Source organism: Amphiura filiformis, chromosome 12 (genome assembly GCF_039555335.1).
Source record: "Amphiura filiformis chromosome 12, Afil_fr2py, whole genome shotgun sequence".
Classification (NCBI taxonomy): Eukaryota; Metazoa; Echinodermata; class Ophiuroidea; order Amphilepidida; family Amphiuridae; genus Amphiura; species Amphiura filiformis.
Genome location: NC_092639.1, coordinates 27112022 through 27131534, shown reverse-complemented (window position 1 = coordinate 27131534; position 19513 = coordinate 27112022). Strand labels below are relative to the sequence as shown.

Below are 19513 nucleotides of genomic sequence, written 5' to 3'. Positions count from 1 at the left end.
AGACACTTATTTTTCTATTCCTCTTTATAACCGTAATCTTCGCTATATGTTTGCCATCTGAAACAGTGTCCGTTATACTGTTTTCTAAATAAACATACAGAGAGAAAACAGCGGCTTTATCATACAGGTATCTTGTAAGAGTATTTGAATAACAGAAACATGATATTTTTTTCATTCTTCGTTCTTACCTATAGGCCAAAACAACTAAAATACAAGTTTAAAAGTGTCTACATCTATGTCGAGTAATTCACAAATGCTTATTTATTATATGAAAAGTTATAATAATTTTAGTTTTCACGGTACGCGCTTTAATTCTTTAGAATTAGTAACGTTGAAGCTCTCGACCATTTGTGATTTTGGTATTTAGATCAGCACATTTGGTTTTTATTTATATATCGCACGAATGACATGACAAACTACTCAAATTTGGGTAATTTTTGACAAGAACCTATACATTCAAGACAATTTTGATGAGTTTGTTGTAATTTTGATAAGAATATCCGATTAATTTTGAGAAATATGTTAATATTGAAGCGAAATCTGTTATATCCCCATCTGAATAGTTTCCACGGTCAAGTTTGACAAGTTTCAATTAAAAAAATGAGTAGATCGTTATAAGAGTGTAGCATAAAACGACGTTGTGTACAATGGTGACATTCCTCAATACTCTGGCTTCAAGATTTTCAAATATTACAGATTCGTGTTTGGTACCGTCGATAGAATGACATTGGTTAATCTCATTGTGAGTTTACAACATCCTCAATAAGGCACTGGCTTTGGTAGTGAGGCAAAGAACTCAAAATCTCCATAAAACGTCGGTACCGTTTCCTTCAAACTCATTGCAAATTCCGTGTATAGTTTACATAGCATTCCATTTCTTCATCTTGGCTCTGTACATCCGTACCCAAGCACTCTTATCATCTTCCTGCTGGAAGGTTTTGACATCGTGTGCACCGTACAAATTTGTATGGGCTAAATAAAGTTTACCTACATAATCAGGTCATAAGCTTCTACATAGCCTTGCAAAAATATATGTCACACTTCAAAAATATGTTACTAATTATTACTTTGAGCATGACTTTGCCTGGGTTTTTGTCCAAAACACACTGTCAATCATACTCGCCAGCCATCTAATTGTTATTAATCCGCAAGATCTAACCACAAGATCCAAGCATACGTACTTCCAATGCACTAAGTGAGAGTTTAACTTTCGCGCCTACACAAAGCGCCGCAAATTCCACAGATAGTTACGTTGTAGTTAGTGGTATTTGCACGGGCCCGGAAGACTAAATCATCACACGATCTGAGGCGACCAATCACAAGCCAGATCCAAATGCATTAATTCATAGCCAATTTTAGTTGTCCAGTTGTGGAGCTGGCAAACAGAGGGTGTATGGCCCGGGGTTATGATCACAAAAAAATTAATTAATATAAATCAGTGTTTTATGTATCAATGTAATAACAAGTGTATGTACGATGGGCAAGTAGACTACGGAGAAGTCTACGTAAAAGTACTGTATTTTACTGTAGGTTGAGACAAAATTGCATTAAACCGACAAAGTTTTGAATTCAGTTTGGTGGTTGACAGAGAAAACCAATTAATATTTAGTTTGCTCTAAGAGGTTATTCTATTACAATGGCAATGACACATGAAGTACTTTATGAATGTGTGCTTAATTGCTATCCCTGCTCCTTAATGTAACCACCATCTTGTAACGTTGCTCACTACAATTTGAGTGTGAAAAAGTGATTGACATGTTCAACTACGTGTAAGCAATAGTCATAATATTTAACAATCCTGTTTCACTTTCTTTACAGGTAAACCATACGACAGAGATACCCGTCGAAGAAACTGGTCAATTTATACAATATGAGAACATTTTTGCCAAGGCCGAAAAAGCAATATCTGCTGCAGCCAATGAGTCTCGTAATAACTGGCCGGAAGGAGACGGGGATTTGGAACTGAATGAGAATACAATCGAAGATGATTTGGACATTCGTAAGCTTGTCAGATGCTACTCTAGTGAATCCCTTAGTTCTGTTACATCGGAATCATCTGTCCAAGAGCCTTTCACGAACGGGTAAGTTGAAGGAAATAGTATAGGCTGTTCGGAGGTTTATCAAAACTGGACAGTGCACATATTAGAGGCGCTACTGAATTTAATATTTTAGTTCTGTTACATTTAAATAGAATCATCTGTCCAAGAGCCTTTAGGTAACGGATAAGTAGGAGGAAGTAGTTAAGTTGTTCTACACCACTATGTGCTACACTTGTCTCATTTCCAAAGCCAGTAATTCCCAGCCAACAAACATAGCTGAAATACGAAGTGGTGGAATACAATTATTTGTACCCAACACACTCCTCGGTCATTCAATGATGTACATATATACTGCGCCAATAAAGTATCCTTACACTTGGAAAAATAATCACAACTTCCGAACTAAACAGTATTGGGGTAAATTATTTTTCTTAATAGATGCACTATTTAATCCTGCACATTATGACACCACATTGAATCCAATGTGACTTCAAGAAGAAAAGTTACAAGCATTTGATTAGACGAAGGTCCCGTTTTAAAAGTGACAAACTGGCCTATTCAAAACTCCACAGACTAGACATCTGGTCTGAGAGTGGTGAATGGCTAATTTATGCATTTGGCTTTAATTTAAAACAAAAGGAACAAAAGAAAACTAAAAAACAAAAGAACTGACAAATAAACTGAAAGTGATGAAAAGTACAGAGAAGTAAAAACTGAAATAAAAACTGCTTTAAATAACGCTTCATTGAAGAAACTGTGTTGTCGCTTGTTGGAATCTTTTTGCACCTTGTATAGGCCAATTTGTCACTTTTAAAACTGGACCTTCGTCTATTCAATTGCTTGTAACTTTACTTCTTGAGGTCACATTGGATTCAACGTGGTGTCAAAATGTGCAGGATTATATGGTGCATCTATTGAAAAAACAAATTTGCCCCAATATTGTTCAGTTTTGAAATTGAGACTATTTTTCCAAGTGTAAGGATATTTTATTGGCGCAGTATATATTGAGGTCAAAGAACTGTCTCCATGCAGATAGATGAGCATGTGTGACATCCTAGTAGTGTAGGTATATTAAAACGTAAAGAGTGCACACAATTGAAGTTTGTCCTTGAAATATGATGTTCTGTTTTATTTGTATTGCCTGGAGGCTGTGGAAATGCATTGGACACTCTGTCAGAACTTCTAATAATTGGGTTCGAGGTTTTTGAAATTTACGGACAGGTAGAAAAGGAAATGGCAAGAGCTGTCCATGCGCAAGTAAAAAGAGCCCTCATACATCATGTACATTTGAAACTAGAGATCCTAGTTAGCATTTTTTCTGATTTGTGAGATGATGAATTTTAAGGTTTTTTTTTAAGTACTTTCAAATACCTTAAGTACTTTTAAGTACTTAAAAGTACTTAAAAGTACTTAAGGTATTTGTAATGAAATGACAAAATGAAATGTTGGGACAGCTAAATTAATATGTTTGAGTTTGAGTCCAACTTGTTTAAATTAATATATATGCTAACATATAGGGCCAAAATCAGTAAAAAGTTAATTAATCAACTTGGTTAATCAACCCATAAACCAATAATCTTTGCAAATATAAGTATCCATACTTCAGTACAGATAACTCATTACAAGGGCGGTATTTGCTTTTCAGCGATGACCTCTCAGCAGTGTAAATTTAAAGTCTGTGTTGATTTCCAAGCCTGTGTTGATCGGGCCAAAATTAGTAATGACAAGTTAATTACTCAACTTAATTAATCAACCCCGTAACCAGGGCCGGATTTTCAATTATTAGGGGCCCCAAAATTGCCCTGTGCAGTGTGCATCTTCCATTTTAGCCGGAAAACACCATGTTTTGGGACAAAATAGGGTACAAAAATTGCAAAATTATATAGCAAAATTCATCTTTAATTTGGGTTGATAAAATAGTCTAAAATTGAAATTTTTGCGGGCGCTTCACGCGCAAATGTCCTAGTAAAATCTAAAAACTTGGCCACTCGAGTGCACATGCCTTCCTCAAGGTGCGTTTGGGGGCCTCCAAATTTTGACCTGGCCCAGGGCCCCCAAAAAGGTAAATCCGGCCCTGCCCGTAACTAATAATCTTTGCAAATACAAGTATCCATACTTCAGTACATATAATCCATTGCAAGGGCGGTATTTGCTTTTCAGCGATGACCTCCCGTCAGTGGAAATTGATAGCCTGTGTTGATGTTTGAACGCCCTAAGGTTTTCTGAGATTGGAGAGTATAAATACTTCAAATACAGCGGAAGTGACATATCGCGTATCAGGGTTCGAGGTTTTTCAATTTTACGGACAGGTAGAAAAGGAGATGGCAAGAGCTGCCTGTGCGCATGTAAAAAGAGGCTTATTTTGTCTGTTCGTCATGTTCAAAGTGATTAAGCTGTGGTGTTTATTTGAAGATGTCTCAAGAACCGACTTAAGACCAATATGTATCGTAATTACCTGAAACAATAACAAAACATGCAATGGTGATTTATAATCGGGGGTTATTGCTCTACTAATTGTCCTCATTGGATGGCATTTGATTCAACGCACGTTATATAAAGATATGAAATAACACACATCGTTTGAATTAATATTTATTTGTTTTAAGTTTTCGAAGTCATTTGATTACTTTCTTAATATTTTATCCATGGTGATAATTATGCCAAAATACAAGTATTTTGTTTATTCTTGTCAAACACTGTCAGCTCCGTCAGGTTTCCTATCTGTTACTGATGAGGTGACCACCTGAACATATCGCATGACAACAGTCTCACTATATGCTATATGGAATATAGACACAGTTAGACTCAATGAGTTACTACCATCAATAATATGCCTGTATAAAGGGCGGTAAAATTGTATATATTATGTAAGGCACTTGTATCGTAATGTATGAGATATCCAGGTTAAAAAAAAAAATAAACAAACAGTGTTTGTTTATTTGCGCGTATTTACTATCAAATGCTTTATCCCCAGACAGAAATAAAACAACACGTTGACAACCATTTGCGACTCATGTCGACATTAGACAAAGATCAGTGAATTTATTTACCAAATGTCTGTTAGCAAAGAAAACTGGAATCAGCCATTACACAAGCAGCCCAAAATTGGACAATTGATTGCTGGTACTATACTTTTCTGGTGGATACCTAAAAGTAGCAAAAGGGCAAAGCAAGCAAGAGACAACTAAGTTGACTCATAAAAAGCAAAAAAAAATTGGACCAAGCGATTGCTGGTACTATACTTTTCTGGTGGTTACCTAGAAGTAGCAAAAGGGCAAAGCAAGCAAGAGACAACTTTGTTGATGTGAATATACCTCATGACGAACTCCGCCGGGACATCCTGGAGTCCATGTAAGTTGACTCATAAAAAGCCCAGATAAATATTAAGGAGACAACTTTACCCTGTATGAAAATACGTGGTGAGCTCCATTCGTGATTACCTATAGAGCCGGTTGCTCACTAAAATGCCGCGGTCTTAGCAAAGCTGAGGCCTTCAAATATAAAGATAATTGATCAAAGCATGATCTCAATAAAAAAGCAAACATTGACTGGCTGAAACCTTCGTTTTCCATATAAATACATAGCGTGCTTCACTAGACTACTGAAGCCATAATTGCTCTTCAGGAAGATTACCTGACAGAAAATAATGATTGTTTTGAAATAACTGGTTAAGTTAATGTAAGAACTACACTATTACATTAAATATCAAAAATTCGGACAGAAAAACTGCCTCTCACGCACTTCATGTATCAATTATACTATAAGTATCGAGTAACATTGCCATCATTTTGTGGTGAATATATCTGCTTGGTTGGCTTTGTTACTCGACTATTAATAATAATAAATACCCACTCTACCTATTCACGAAGCCTCATCTATGACAATGATAATTCTTCTACTAATACTGGAAAGTATTTCAGATTTGTTTTAAATATGAATAATATCTTCAATCAATATATTCCCTGCCTCCACCATTAATGGGTGTGGTGGGTGGGAGAAAATTTTTCACCGATCTTCCTCCAATGCTTCATCGACAGAGAATGACATTCTCGCACACAAGCATGGCGTCGAGCACGCAATACCGACAACCGTGATTGGACCCCACAAACGCACCAACGAATCACGCCATTGGCCAAAGCTAGTTACCCGGGAAAAACCTGACCTTTGACCCGGCCTGAAACTTTCTTTCTGCAGGTGATAAATTGAGTTTCACCGCGATATACGCAATGAAACTGTATTCCCATGATTTTACTCATATCGTCATAAAACTGTAGCTTGAGAAAATCGTTCAACGATTACCTTATTATTGAACTAAACTTCAAATTGAAACTCAAATTCAAAAAAGAAACCTGACAATGTTAACGTTCCTCTGGGTGTTTCGTGTTTGTGCACATTTTGGATGGCATTTGATTCAACGCACGTTATATAAAGATATGAAATAACACACATCGTTTGAATTAATATTTATTTTTTTTAAGTTTTCGAAGTCATTTGATTACTTTCTTAATATTTTATCCATGGTGATAATTATGCCAAAATACAAGTATTTTGTTTATTCTTGTCAAACACTGTCAGCTCCGTCAGGTTTCCTATCTGTTACTGATGAGGTGACCACCTGAACATATCGCATGACAACAGTCTCACTATATGCTATATGGAATATAGACACAGTTAGACTCAATGAGTTACTACCATCAATAATATGCCTGTATAAAGGGCGGTAAAATTGTATATATTATGTAAGGCACTTGTATCGTAATGTATGAGATATCCAGGTTAAAAAAAAATAAACAAACAGTGTTTGTTTATTTGCGCGTAATTACTATCAAATGCTTTATCCCCAGACAGAAATAAAACAACACGTTGACAACCATTTGCGACTCATGTCGACATTAGACAAAGATCAGTGAATTTATTTACCAAATGTCTGTTAGCAAAGAAAACTGGAATCAGCCATTACACAAGCAGCCCAAAATTGGACAATTGATTGCTGGTACTATACTTTTCTGGTGGATACCTAAAAAGTAGCAAAAGGGCAAAGCAAGCAAGAGACAACTAAGTTGACTCATAAAAAGCCAAAAAATTGGACCAAGCGATTGCTGGTACTATACTTTTCTGGTGGTTACCTAGAAGTAGCAAAAGGGCAAAGCAAGCAAGAGACAACTTTGTTGATGTGAATATACCTCATGACGAACTCCGCCGGGACATCCTGGAGTCCATGTAAGTTGACTCATAAAAAGCCCAGATAAATATTAAGGAGACAACTTTACCCTGTATGAAAATACGTGGTGAGCTCCATTCGTGATTACCTATAGAGCCGGTTGCTCACTAAAATGCCGCGGTCTTAGCAAAGCTGAGGCCTTCAAATATAAAGATAATTGATCAAAGCATGATCTCAATAAAAAAAAGCAAACATTGACTGGCTGAAACCTTCGTTTTCCATATAAATACATAGCGTGCTTCACTAGACTACTGAAGCCATAATTGCTCTTCAGGAAGATTACCTGACAGAAAATAATGATTGTTTTGAAATAACTGGTTAAGTTAATGTAAGAACTACACTATTACATTAAATATCAAAAATTCGGACAGAAAAACTGCCTCTCACGCACTTCATGTATCAATTATACTATAAGTATCGAGTAACATTGCCATCATTTTGTGGTGAATATATCTGCTTGGTTGGCTTTGTTACTCGACTATTAATAATAATAAATACCCACTCTACCTATTCACGAAGCCTCATCTATGACAATGATAATTCTTCTACTAATACTGGAAAGTATTTCAGATTTGTTTTAAATATGAATAATATCTTCAATCAATATATTCCCTGCCTCCACCATTAATGGGTGTGGTGGGTGGGAGAAAATTTTTCACCGATCTTCCTCCAATGCTTCATCGACAGAGAATGACATTCTCGCACACAAGCATGGCGTCGAGCACGCAATACCGACAACCGTGATTGGACCCCACAAACGCACCAACGAATCACGCCATTGGCCAAAGCTAGTTACCCGGGAAAAACCTGACCTTTGACCCGGCCTGAAACTTTCTTTCTGCAGGTGATAAATTGAGTTTCACCGCGATATACGCAATGAAACTGTATTCCCATGATTTTACTCATATCGTCATAAAACTGTAGCTTGAGAAAATCGTTCAACGATTACCTTATTATTGAACTAAACTTCAAATTGAAACTCAAATTCAAAAAAGAAACCTGACAATGTTAACGTTCCTCTGGGTGTTTCGTGTTTGTGCACATTTTGCTGTAAGGCATAATGGTATCAAATTGTCGAATGAAAGTTGATTTTATTTTCCATATCCTTAGAGATAACCCACGACTCACACCCGTATAGTAAAACTGTGACGCAGGTTGTGTGAAACAGTTTAACCTTGATGGAAATTGGGATGGTAGGACTTTTCCACGCTTGCTCTAATTTCCAGAAGGCTGTCCAAGCAAGAGCTTTCCGACTTTCAGGTCACTAGCACTGGACCCCATCATGGAGCCTGGGTATCTGAAGTCGGTTACATGCTTAATGGGGTTTCCGTACACTTGGAGAGGAGGCTGGGGTTGACAGATGATGGTCATATACTCTGTTTTGGGTGCGCTCATTATAAGTCAAAGGTCTGCTGCGGCATTAGCGGTCCTGGAAAGCTGAGACCATGCCCGAGGGGTGGAAGACGCAAGGAGAGCGATATCGTCGCAATTTGGCCGGATATCTTCTTGATCGACGAGGACAGGTCACAACTCCGGAGTCTGGTCCAGACGCCTTTCCCAAAAGGTAGTCAACAAGGATGATAAAGAGAAAGGGACCCAATTCATCGCCTTACAGGACTCCTGTTGTTACATCGAAGGGTTCAGAGATGTCTCTGTCAACCATAACTGCGCACTACTGGAGTTACTGTAAAGTACCTTTATGGCACTGACCAAATTGCTTGGAATGCCGTAGTGACGCAATGTTGAGAACATTACTGTTCTGTTGATGGAATCAAATGCCTTCTTGAAGTCAACGAAGGTAACTGTCAAGGGGAGCTGGTATTCGTTAAAGCCTTCCATAATATTTGTCTCATAATATAACACTGCTGTGCATAGCTACGTCCTGGTGTTAAACCAGCCTGGTTGCTTCTCAGCAGGGGTCTACATGAGGCCGGATTCGGCTTAAAAGGATCTTATTGTAGACTTTAGCAGCTATGGACATGAGTGATATGCCTCTATAGTTAGTTATCATAGATAGGTTACCTTTCTTTGGCAATGGTATAATAACATCGGTGTTCCATTGGCGTGATGGAGATAGTGTAGTGTAAACTTCTGAACAGAAAGTTGTGATAGGGCTATTAAAAACACTCGCACACTTGCACATTGCCCACTATACTGCTGATAACATCAGCGTGGCTGTCATAATTTCTTGATCTTTTAACCAGCAAAAATGAAAATCTACTTTTATCTAATAATTATCCATAAAATGACACTAAATGAGTCAACACCGTCGACACAAACGCAGTTGAAAGTTTCAGTGAACATTCATGCATAGGCCTGCCTCCATCAATATCATTGAGGTTGGAGCAACAATCTTAGATATGTGAAACTAATCTCCGTAAATGCACCACATAAAACTGAAATTGAAGCTAAAGCCGTTGCAATAGACAGGTGCAGGTGCGACAAACACCTCAGGCTGTTTCGTTTTTCGTTACACATGCTTTTATTTCCTAGAATATTTCAATATTCTTTATCAAATTATACATATGATAACGGTTCATCGTTATTAAAAGACCTCATTGTACACTATTTTTGACATTGTAAGATGATACTAAGTAGCCTATAGCAGGTCACTCTTTCTTGATTTTGTAGCCGCAATAATAATGTCGTGCCAACGATATAAAGGCTCGTACCAAATATTAGCTAGTTTTAAGCTTTTAAGTTAGTTAAAATTAGACTTTTGAACCCGGCTTTTGAACCTAAAAAATTAGACTTTTGAACCCGGCTTTTGAACCTAAAATTATTTTTGTATTTATTTGTCGAGCAAATCAGCTTGTAGGGTTCTTTACTTCACAAATTTCTTACGCCAAATATATATTAAAATCGATATATATAATTATTATGGTGACTTGAATCAGATACAAATAATGGTAGTTTAATACTTTGAGTGATTTTTTAAAGTAAAAAGACAGGGATTACACCAGAATAGATGTTTAAATGTTTCTATATGTTTTCTTTAATTGAATTTTCAATAATCATGCTTGAATAAGTCATTGAAATAAAGTTCTGTTTTCGCATCTGTTCAATGCAGACTCAGGAATGAATGGCGTAGGACATCATCGGCATCCCCAACGGGTAAAATTGAGCTCTGCACAAAATACACACAGACATTGGCAAGATATACAAAGGGAACTAAGATACACTCAATTAGAATTCAGTACACAGCGAGAACTTTTGTCTGAACTCTGAAAAGAAACGCTCTCACACTACGTGACTAAATTGAATTCATACTTAAAAGCTAGTAATGCAAAATTTATATTTGATACAACTTTAATGTTACTAAAAGGTTATAAAGAATAGAAAAATTGCTGACTTTCTCATTAACGTAATAACAGTGCGAGTCCCTAAAGAATCGAAATCGCACTCATATCGTATACGTTTTTCATCCGGAAGCATTGAAATTAATATTAATAAAACAGTCGCTGGTTGTCACAACTTGAAAGTTTTCGACGCGCTTGAAAATTCAAGACAATTTTGATTTTTTAAAATAAATTTTGACAATTGCAAAGTGACGCCGATTCCTCTGTCCCGTCATCATCCTTTTGACATTTTGAAAATTATCTTGTTTTTTTAATTTTTATCCCTATGCCGTCAACTAACCCTAATAAAATTAGCTTGTTGTTTCTTTTTTCCATACAGTGACTATATGCACATGCTTTTCAACAAAAAGTGTAGTTGTGTGTAAATACCTTACCAGTCAAATACCCAAACAAACGAATAGCGCAAGACATAGCACATAACACATAGCACATATCTCATAATGTCGGTAATCATGGCTCAAAGCAAATTCTAAAAGATCAAATCGCTCACTCCGAACTAAGGCACAAAGCATCAACATGTAGTACGTGAATGTACATTTCTCCGAGTAAGTACAAACCAACTTGCTAATGTTGAATACGTAACAATACTACTCTCAAAGTGATGAACATAATTAACGGGCCTAGATCGAATCCCTAGGGAATCCCAGTCAGGAAACAGGTGTAATTGACTTTATTGACCATTTGCCCGTCTTTCAATTTTAACGCTTCTGTTAATGCACTTTGGATTTTCATTTGGTACATTTACCAGAAGTGTCGAAAGCTTTCTTACCGACTTATCAGGGATGAGAGTTATTTGAATACATTCGTAAACCCAAAATGTCTATAGGTACTTTAATCAACTGATCAACATGTAATGAATTTGTACCTAACGTCTATTGCAACTGTTTTTAGACTACTTCTGTCGTATCTCAGACTTGTGTCGACCTCTTTTTAAGATGCATGTAAGATTTAAGATAAATAGCGCCATCAGTGTTCAACTTTCTTTAAAAAGTGAATACAGTTTTATATTCCTTCAAACAACCGTGAGGATCAGATTGCTATGCAATGCTGTAGAACCACCTGACAATTAATGTCCTTAATTAACTCATGACTAACACAGTAAAATGATTCCTATGATGGAGTTTATTTCACAAACTCGTTTGAACACATTAAACATACATAACCAAATGAGGACAACTACTGTATTGGATCAGTGGCTCGTAGTCTAGATATTTAAATTTAGAACATTTTGAAAGACCTGTATAGTACGTAGTATCCGCGGGTTGAACTTTTATGGGTTATCAGCGTTCAGAGCAGATATTTTTGGCTCCCTATATAAAAACTAGGTCAGACATAGAAAAAGCTTTCATGGCGGAACCAATGTGTAAAAAATCTCTCAATTGAGTAACACCATGGCCGATTTAGCTGCTCGATAATTCTAATCAAATTTTGGCCCTTCAACGAGAGAGAGAAACTGTTTTGAATTTCTCCCTTGTCTATCACTTTTCATGCAAGGCGTTGATAAAGACAAATAACCCAGAAATTTGTAGCCCGTTGTAATCATAACAGACTTGCAACGTGTGCTTCATGGGAATATAGTGCTATATAATAATGGGAGTACAGGAGAGACGTACTGCCCGGCGTACTGCCATATATGGCTCCCTTTAGTAACACATTTTATAAATCATTCAAAGTTATATCTCCTCGCGCCTCGCACTTAACTTTCGCCTAAGTCAACAAATCGAAATAAAAATGATTTCTAGAGCTGTTATTTACAATATTGTGCTGTTTTTCCATTTATGAAGCAAGACTGAACCAGTTCGCTCCGGCTTGTACATGTCATGCCTGTTGTGAAATAGCAAATCGGTTCGGGACCTGCAGGCGGCCTTCTTTTTATAAATAATGAAGACCTGTAGAACACATTTTAAATATAATATTTATAATATAAATAAAGAGAATACTTGCGAGTGTATATATGGCTAAACGTCCACTCTGAGTGAAAGACAATTCTCATTCATGATCAATATATCTAAGTCCAAATGTAACAAGGGACACCAGTAATATCTGTATATGCCATTACCAAGTTTTGGAAAAACGCTTTCTCCCAAATAGTACACGTGGGAGCTTTTCTATTTTAGGCAGGTGTGTCTTTCCTGCCGTTAAATTACAACGTGGTTTATTGTATGCATACTAACACATTGCCGAACGCTAATGTCATCATTAAAGACTAATTATTCACATATCATCCAATTACCAGATCGAACTGGCATTTCCTATCCCTAATTTATATTTGCTTTATACCGATATTTATCTCTCATTTGGGAATAATCAATCGTTAATTCTTATTATTATGCATCTTACAATACTTGCGATATACAGGTACGTCAGTTTCCGGACGTTAATTCCTTTATTTCACACAATTTACATGATTTATCATCAATCCCGAAGATTACACAATTCATTATATATATTTAATGGTAGTAGTTTATTTTCAATTCAGGCAGTAAATTTATGGAGTAATAATCAAATAATAGTAATAATAATAATAAAAATTTGTGGAAATTAGATGGTTTGAAAACAACAATTCGTGATTTGATTAATGATTGGGCTTGTATAATTGATACATTATGATTATTGCGCAAACGATCAAATATTATCAAATATTTCTTATACTGTAATTACTTCCCCATCAGAGCTGCATGACTGTGTTACATATCAGTGCGTTTTGCTTTTAAACAACCCTGTTTGAAATTATTTTTCTAGTTGTAGCGAATTATGGTTTAGTATAGAGAACTTGGTAAAGGTGTATTGTATAGAATGCTATTGAAGTGGACACTTACATAATGCTCATTCAATTTTATAAGAATATTTCTGCTACTTCAAAATGAACGCAAAAAATAACGGTAACGGAATGTATATTTTAGTTCCAGGCAAATGGTATTTTAAGGCAGAGACGCTGTTTTAATTTCAACCTCAATCATTATAATCGATTTTATTCAGTATTTATATAAATATTTTCGTACATTTTTGGGACAAATGCCTCTGGCGTCAAATGCATTGCTGAAATACTAAAAGTCTCGGTATAAAGAAGTTCATTGACAGAGATGGTGATCTTGTCAAATATACTCGTACTTTCATGGTCTTATTGTTCGATCGCTAATGGCGATTGGCGATTTGTCGCTATCAAATTGAACGTTTCGTTCCTTTGTTTGCCTTCAAATTGAGCCAATTCGTTGGCGTAAAATGACATCTTGATCGTAAGCTCAATTTTTGCATATGATTGTCAATACTTTATCACAGTGGTTCTTGGATAGGGGATTTTAGTATTTCATGGTGAACCCCCCAAAAAAAAGTAAAGTTGAAGTGAAAATGTTGACAGATATTTAAGAACGTCTCCTTATAATTACGAATAAGCATTTGACCACAAGTGATTTTTGAATGATGAATGTGTAATACAATCAAAATATATTTAATACAATTTAGTGATCTTTTATTATGATTACAAAAATATGACTTCTGTGTGATATGAAATGGTCTACATTACTAAAGACCCATGTATTACGCATAAGCTGCATTCATGGTTTCAATCGCCCAAGGTGGACAAGTAACATAAAGTGTCAGAGATTGTGCCAAACTATTTAGTTTTAAGTATAAGCGACTCAACAATAAACTAAGTATTTACTAATGAGAAAAGTATACCACCTTGCCTTTATGCATATAGATAATATGCCCGGGTAAACGAGGAGTCTTCCCACCTTAATGATCTTAATAACGTGAATTACGCTTGAGTGCTGCCTGAATTGACACTCTACACAAGGATGCTTTTAACCTCACACCGGTGTTTCCCCTCATTATAGTTTATCATCTACGCTGAATAATTACCCATAATAGCCGGACAGAAATGTCCCCGGATTCTGTTTTTATCAGAGTCTAAACAATGAACATAGCTGCTAGAGAGTATTAATAAGACTTTTTTTAAACTTTGACCGACATCGTTTAACGCACTGCCATTACAGGTACTGTTGCAAAAGGTAACAAAAAGAAAACGGACAGAAGAAAAATATAAATGCAAGCGATTAAGAGCTAAAAGAAAATAAAGAATGTTTTATGCCATGTGCAGAGTGAGGTTGGGCAGCCAAAATGGTTCACTGAGCTCAGCCAAGCTTCGCTGAAATCGGTAACGCATTCTAGCGAAGGGGTACCCGGTATGTAGCAAAGCCCAAACCCATAAAAGCCTGTAGAAATCTGGCAATGACCCCGACATGCTTATGACCACTTGATGAGTGGGTCGTTATTTACTTACTGAACACAAAAGAAATTTATTATGGTTGTATGGTTGAGTCGCCGACCCGTGTTTACAATCATGCTGCTTTGCTGAAGACTCTGATACCTATCATCAAACTGGTATAATGGTAGTATCGACGGCTTTAAGCTGAGCCGCCAGTGAAGGCAGCAAAGCTTAACTGAGTTCAGCAAACCATTTGGCTGTAGTCCCTAAGTTTGTGTTTTATTATATTCCCAGATTTTCGAAATTGTTTAATCCAGTCAGCGGTGAAATACGCATGGAGATTGACATACATATGACCTGTCAAAGAATATTCAGTTTGACGTTATTCTTATTACGAACTCAAGTGGAAGCTCCATATTAATACAAAATGTTAAATTAAAAAAAAACAGGTTGTCGACAAAGCTGTTAGTTATTGCCTACAGCGATATATACATTCATGGAAACGTTCGTTTCAGTATACAATTACCTCTGTTTGAGAGCTGTCAATGTTTGCCTTCAAGTTACCAAATTACAGCCAGTCTTAATTCAATTATTATGTCTATGAAACTCATCTGACAACTCAACACACAAATAGGTTAGACATTGGAACAAATCTTTGTTCGACGATTCAGGGCAACTAACGTATGCAATCTTTCTACGTTTGGGGATATCATCGATTATTAAACAGATCCAAAAACAAATTGTTGAAAATGGACAAAAGTTTACGATTAAAAAAGTGTGTCTCACCGAGCAGTAAACAAAATATGGTCTCACCGAGGTGTTACAAAAATTGCTTCGCCGAGGTGTTAAAAAATGTCACGATCATAAAACATTGTAGTTCGATCTGGGGGCTTATTGTGTTAAGCAGGAGCGGCAGGAATGACAAGAATGCAGTAGTTGGCACGATCAAGTGGAATGATTTGATAGTAGACACCCAGATATGTAAAAATTGTAAAAATTAAAACATGTGCATGCCATGGATCCATATGTGCTAGTGACAGGACTTTATTTAATGGTTGGTCATGGTTTGGAAAACAAAATAACCATTCATAGCCTACCACGATCGATCACAATTAATGCTCCCATTATTGTTCCCATGCCCCATTTTTACTCTTCAATAATTTGGGTATAGACAGTGCGCTAACTTTTTTACAAGCAAATCATCCTTCTCTCATGCCAACTTCTACACCTCTGGTGGTCCTGACAACCGTTCCTGCAGAATACACTTAGTTGATCTAAGACGGAAATGTCACATTAATTCACAGTCCTAACTCCCAATGTTTGCTCTCTTCTTGTCAAACCATTTCAACAATTTGTGTCATAACATTTGTCGATTTTGTAGGTTTTTGTTACTCTTCTTTGACGAAGACTTCATTTTATGACATTGTCATTTGTCGATATTCATTAAACGCCATGAAACCTGTAACGTCACTATGAATAAAGTGGCAAAATATCCTATTCCATCGCGTAATACAAATACATATACATTACTGTAACGTAGCCACTGGTAACAAAAATTAAATTATCTAAATACTCCGCTATTCTATCAATCCCACAGCGTCTCAATAATCAATACAACATTAAAGCCGTTTTAATGCTTACTAGTATTTATACACCAGATGCCATTAAACTTGCATGGTACATAATAAGTATAGTGTAAGAGAACTCGGTACGTATTTGTAAACTGTAACAAGTAGTTACTTAGAAATTGCATTTACTGTGACATCGACATGAATATAGATGTACTATTCACAACCAAAATAAAAATTGTAGAAAACATCACTTATGCAGATCAATCTAGCCGTACATTTCTCATATTTATGATTTTGTTCCACTTATATCATTTCCTTTATTATTACAAATCCAGGTCTCGGAATCCATAACATCGAGGGTTGTGATCTAGAAAGCCTCAACTCACAATCACCTGCTCCCACAAAACGAGCATAAAGTCGCCAAGGCACTATATAAATACAATACAATAATTATGATAAAATTCATTAGAAAACAAAAGACATTGTGAAGGAAATATTGATTTTTGAAGGCCAAAGCAAGGAGCCAACTTTATGCTCATTTTTTGAGTGCTGGTCATAGTGAGTTACGGCTTTCTGGTGCTGAACCCTCGATTACATTATTAGAATGTTCACAATTCCTTCGGTACCTTGTGCAGACTTTTTTAATACAAGAGAGAGCTGGAACTGGATCAAAAGTCCAATATGTTCAATAGAATACATTAATTGTTGGACAAAAGAGAAAAGAGAACTCAAATTGGTGGTATATGGAAGGAATAGACAGAATTCTACACACCTGCCTATGCAGTCTGATTGATTTGCTCTTATTGGTGCTAATGTTGAGAAAGTGAAATGTTTAAAGGATTATAAAATATACAATCATTTAGAATCGCGTAGAATCTTGTAGATATATCATCTATTCACACTGTCATGTTTTTGGCAATAGATAACATCAAGCTAGATTTAATAAATTCTAAGCAAGACATATTTAAACAAATGTTTAGCTGCCTGGCTGGCGAAGTATTCTTTCATTTGAACATAAAAAAATCAATAACACTAGCAGTACGTTCGATATACATGTGTTACAACAATTGTCTGACGAATATTTTGTAATTCAATGTGTTGCTTTCTTATGTTACATTGAACAGAATCTCCATATTCTTTATTTCATTAGGACGTCAAGGCCACCCAGACAGAATTGGAGCGCCTTCTATGTTGTTCTGCTACATTATCTCGTTTTCTCAAATATCAGTCTATATGGTTATTGTGAATTTCAGGGAAGAAAATACAATATTTTAAACATCGAGTAAAACAAGGATCATATACAGTAAGCCAAAGAATTAAGGTACAAGTTATGTTTACCCCTGTATATCCTAAATAAAGACAAATATGTCAAAATTAAAACAAGCAGTCAATCCCTGTACTCTTTAGCTCGGATTTAAGACCTTCACCGAACGCTTTGTGTACAAATCAATAGGGCATATATTCCAGGGTCTATGATGTAATGCAGCAAACTGCACCTTTTAAATTGGTATCTTCTTGGGTTTTTGGATCACCGTGTCATTATTTCTTGAACAATATCAACCAATGAGGTCTTAAATTCGAGCTAAAAGATGCAGCTATTGGCTGTTGGTTCCAATTATGACATATCTGTCTTTGTTTAGGATAACATGAGGTGAACATAACTGGTACCTTCATTTTTTGGCTTACTGTATAGAAACAATAAGCGGTATCAAGTGACTGCATTGCCTAATTGAATAACCTTCAAGAACGTCTGAGCGTTTCTGTTGATAAAAAAAATCTAGTACCTTGCGCTCTTTCAATGAGGATGGGATCTTATTTTGCTAGTAGAAAAAGCAACATACCACTAAGCTTATGGTGTCCTCTGTAGCATCGTGCAAAGTTTTTGCGATGTATTCTTCTGATGCTTAAGTCCCTTGAGTGTTACTTTTACTGTTGGCAATTGTTCGGTGTGAAAAGTTGAGATTGATTTTGAAGTTAATTCAATAAAAAACAGAATAAAGCACTTTTTCCCGGCAACATTGTTTTAATGTGGGAATTATTCACGTGTCTAGAAACAGACATATTTCAAATATTTCAAATATCTTTAATCATATTGCATTTGAAAGGAAACGTTTTCTGTGTTTTACTGAGTTTCTTTACGCCAATTTTAATCTTGAGTACTGGAATTTTTCTCGGTATAAAGTCGCACCAAACGAGTATAACGCGTGTTCAAGCACATTGTTAGTAGCCACGACAATTCAAATTGAAGTGGAAAATGTGCTAAATGCGAATACAGCCGGGAGTTTTACTAAGTATGTTATCAGAAACATGTTGATTTTAAAGAGGGTGTAATGTACTGTAAGTAAGTCCATGTTAAATTGACAGATCGACTGCTCAGAGCCAGAAGTGGATAAGTGCAATGGCTAGTATGTCTAGCTGCCATGTGTCGATGAGTACTATTTACTGTGTGTAAATTGTCAAATGCTCACAGGGCAGCTATAACATTTACCCCATTTCATGTACATATCCTTAAAACTTTTGAATCCATGCTTTCTTCAAATGTTTTCAGCTTTGACAGCCAGTTGCCATGGCAATTGCCATGAGCATGAAAGTTAGTCTTAAAAACACAGTGGTCAATCTGTCATCCTAACCAGCTGGACTTCACTTGGGTCACCATACTTTATGCCCTCTGGCAATTCCAGCCCTGAAACTCACTCCCCTGCCCAGCTGACCTCCAGAGCACCAGGAATGTGTTGACATGCAAAAGGTCAAACATCAGCAGGTGTCGAGGTATATGAGACCAAATTATGAAATCTAATATCAGAAAATGAAACCAGTGAAACAAAATTAATTACCCTCGCTTTTCTATAATCGAGGGTAATTTTGCTAAAGTTCTTTAAGGACCCGTCGACGAAATGCACTTCTGGCACTGAGCAGTCGAGATCGATTTAAAAGTAATAGCTGCTGTATGCGTTATACAGAATTTTCAAATGAAAATTAGATAGCTTTGCTACTTTTGTAAACACCTGTTTCATGGATCTAATTTGCTGTATAATTATGCTTATACAAGCTGTGTTGTGACTGGAAATAGACCCGCACACAGTACCTTTCATAGACATACTCGTACTTCCATTTTG

The 19513-nt window shown here is 36.2% G+C and overlaps 1 protein-coding gene across 1 annotated transcript in view; it reads left to right on the top strand.

Annotated features, from left to right (window-relative positions):
• Positions 1-647: 647 nt before the first annotated feature.
• Positions 648-19513, top strand: part of LOC140166736 (synaptotagmin-12-like) — a 47383-nt gene continuing 28517 nt past the window's right edge. Inside the window, exons 1-2 of the mRNA XM_072190235.1 lie at positions 648-707; positions 1819-2081. Of these exons, the coding sequence (XP_072046336.1) occupies positions 648-707; positions 1819-2081 (323 nt within the window). The remainder of the gene's footprint in view (positions 708-1818; positions 2082-19513) is intronic.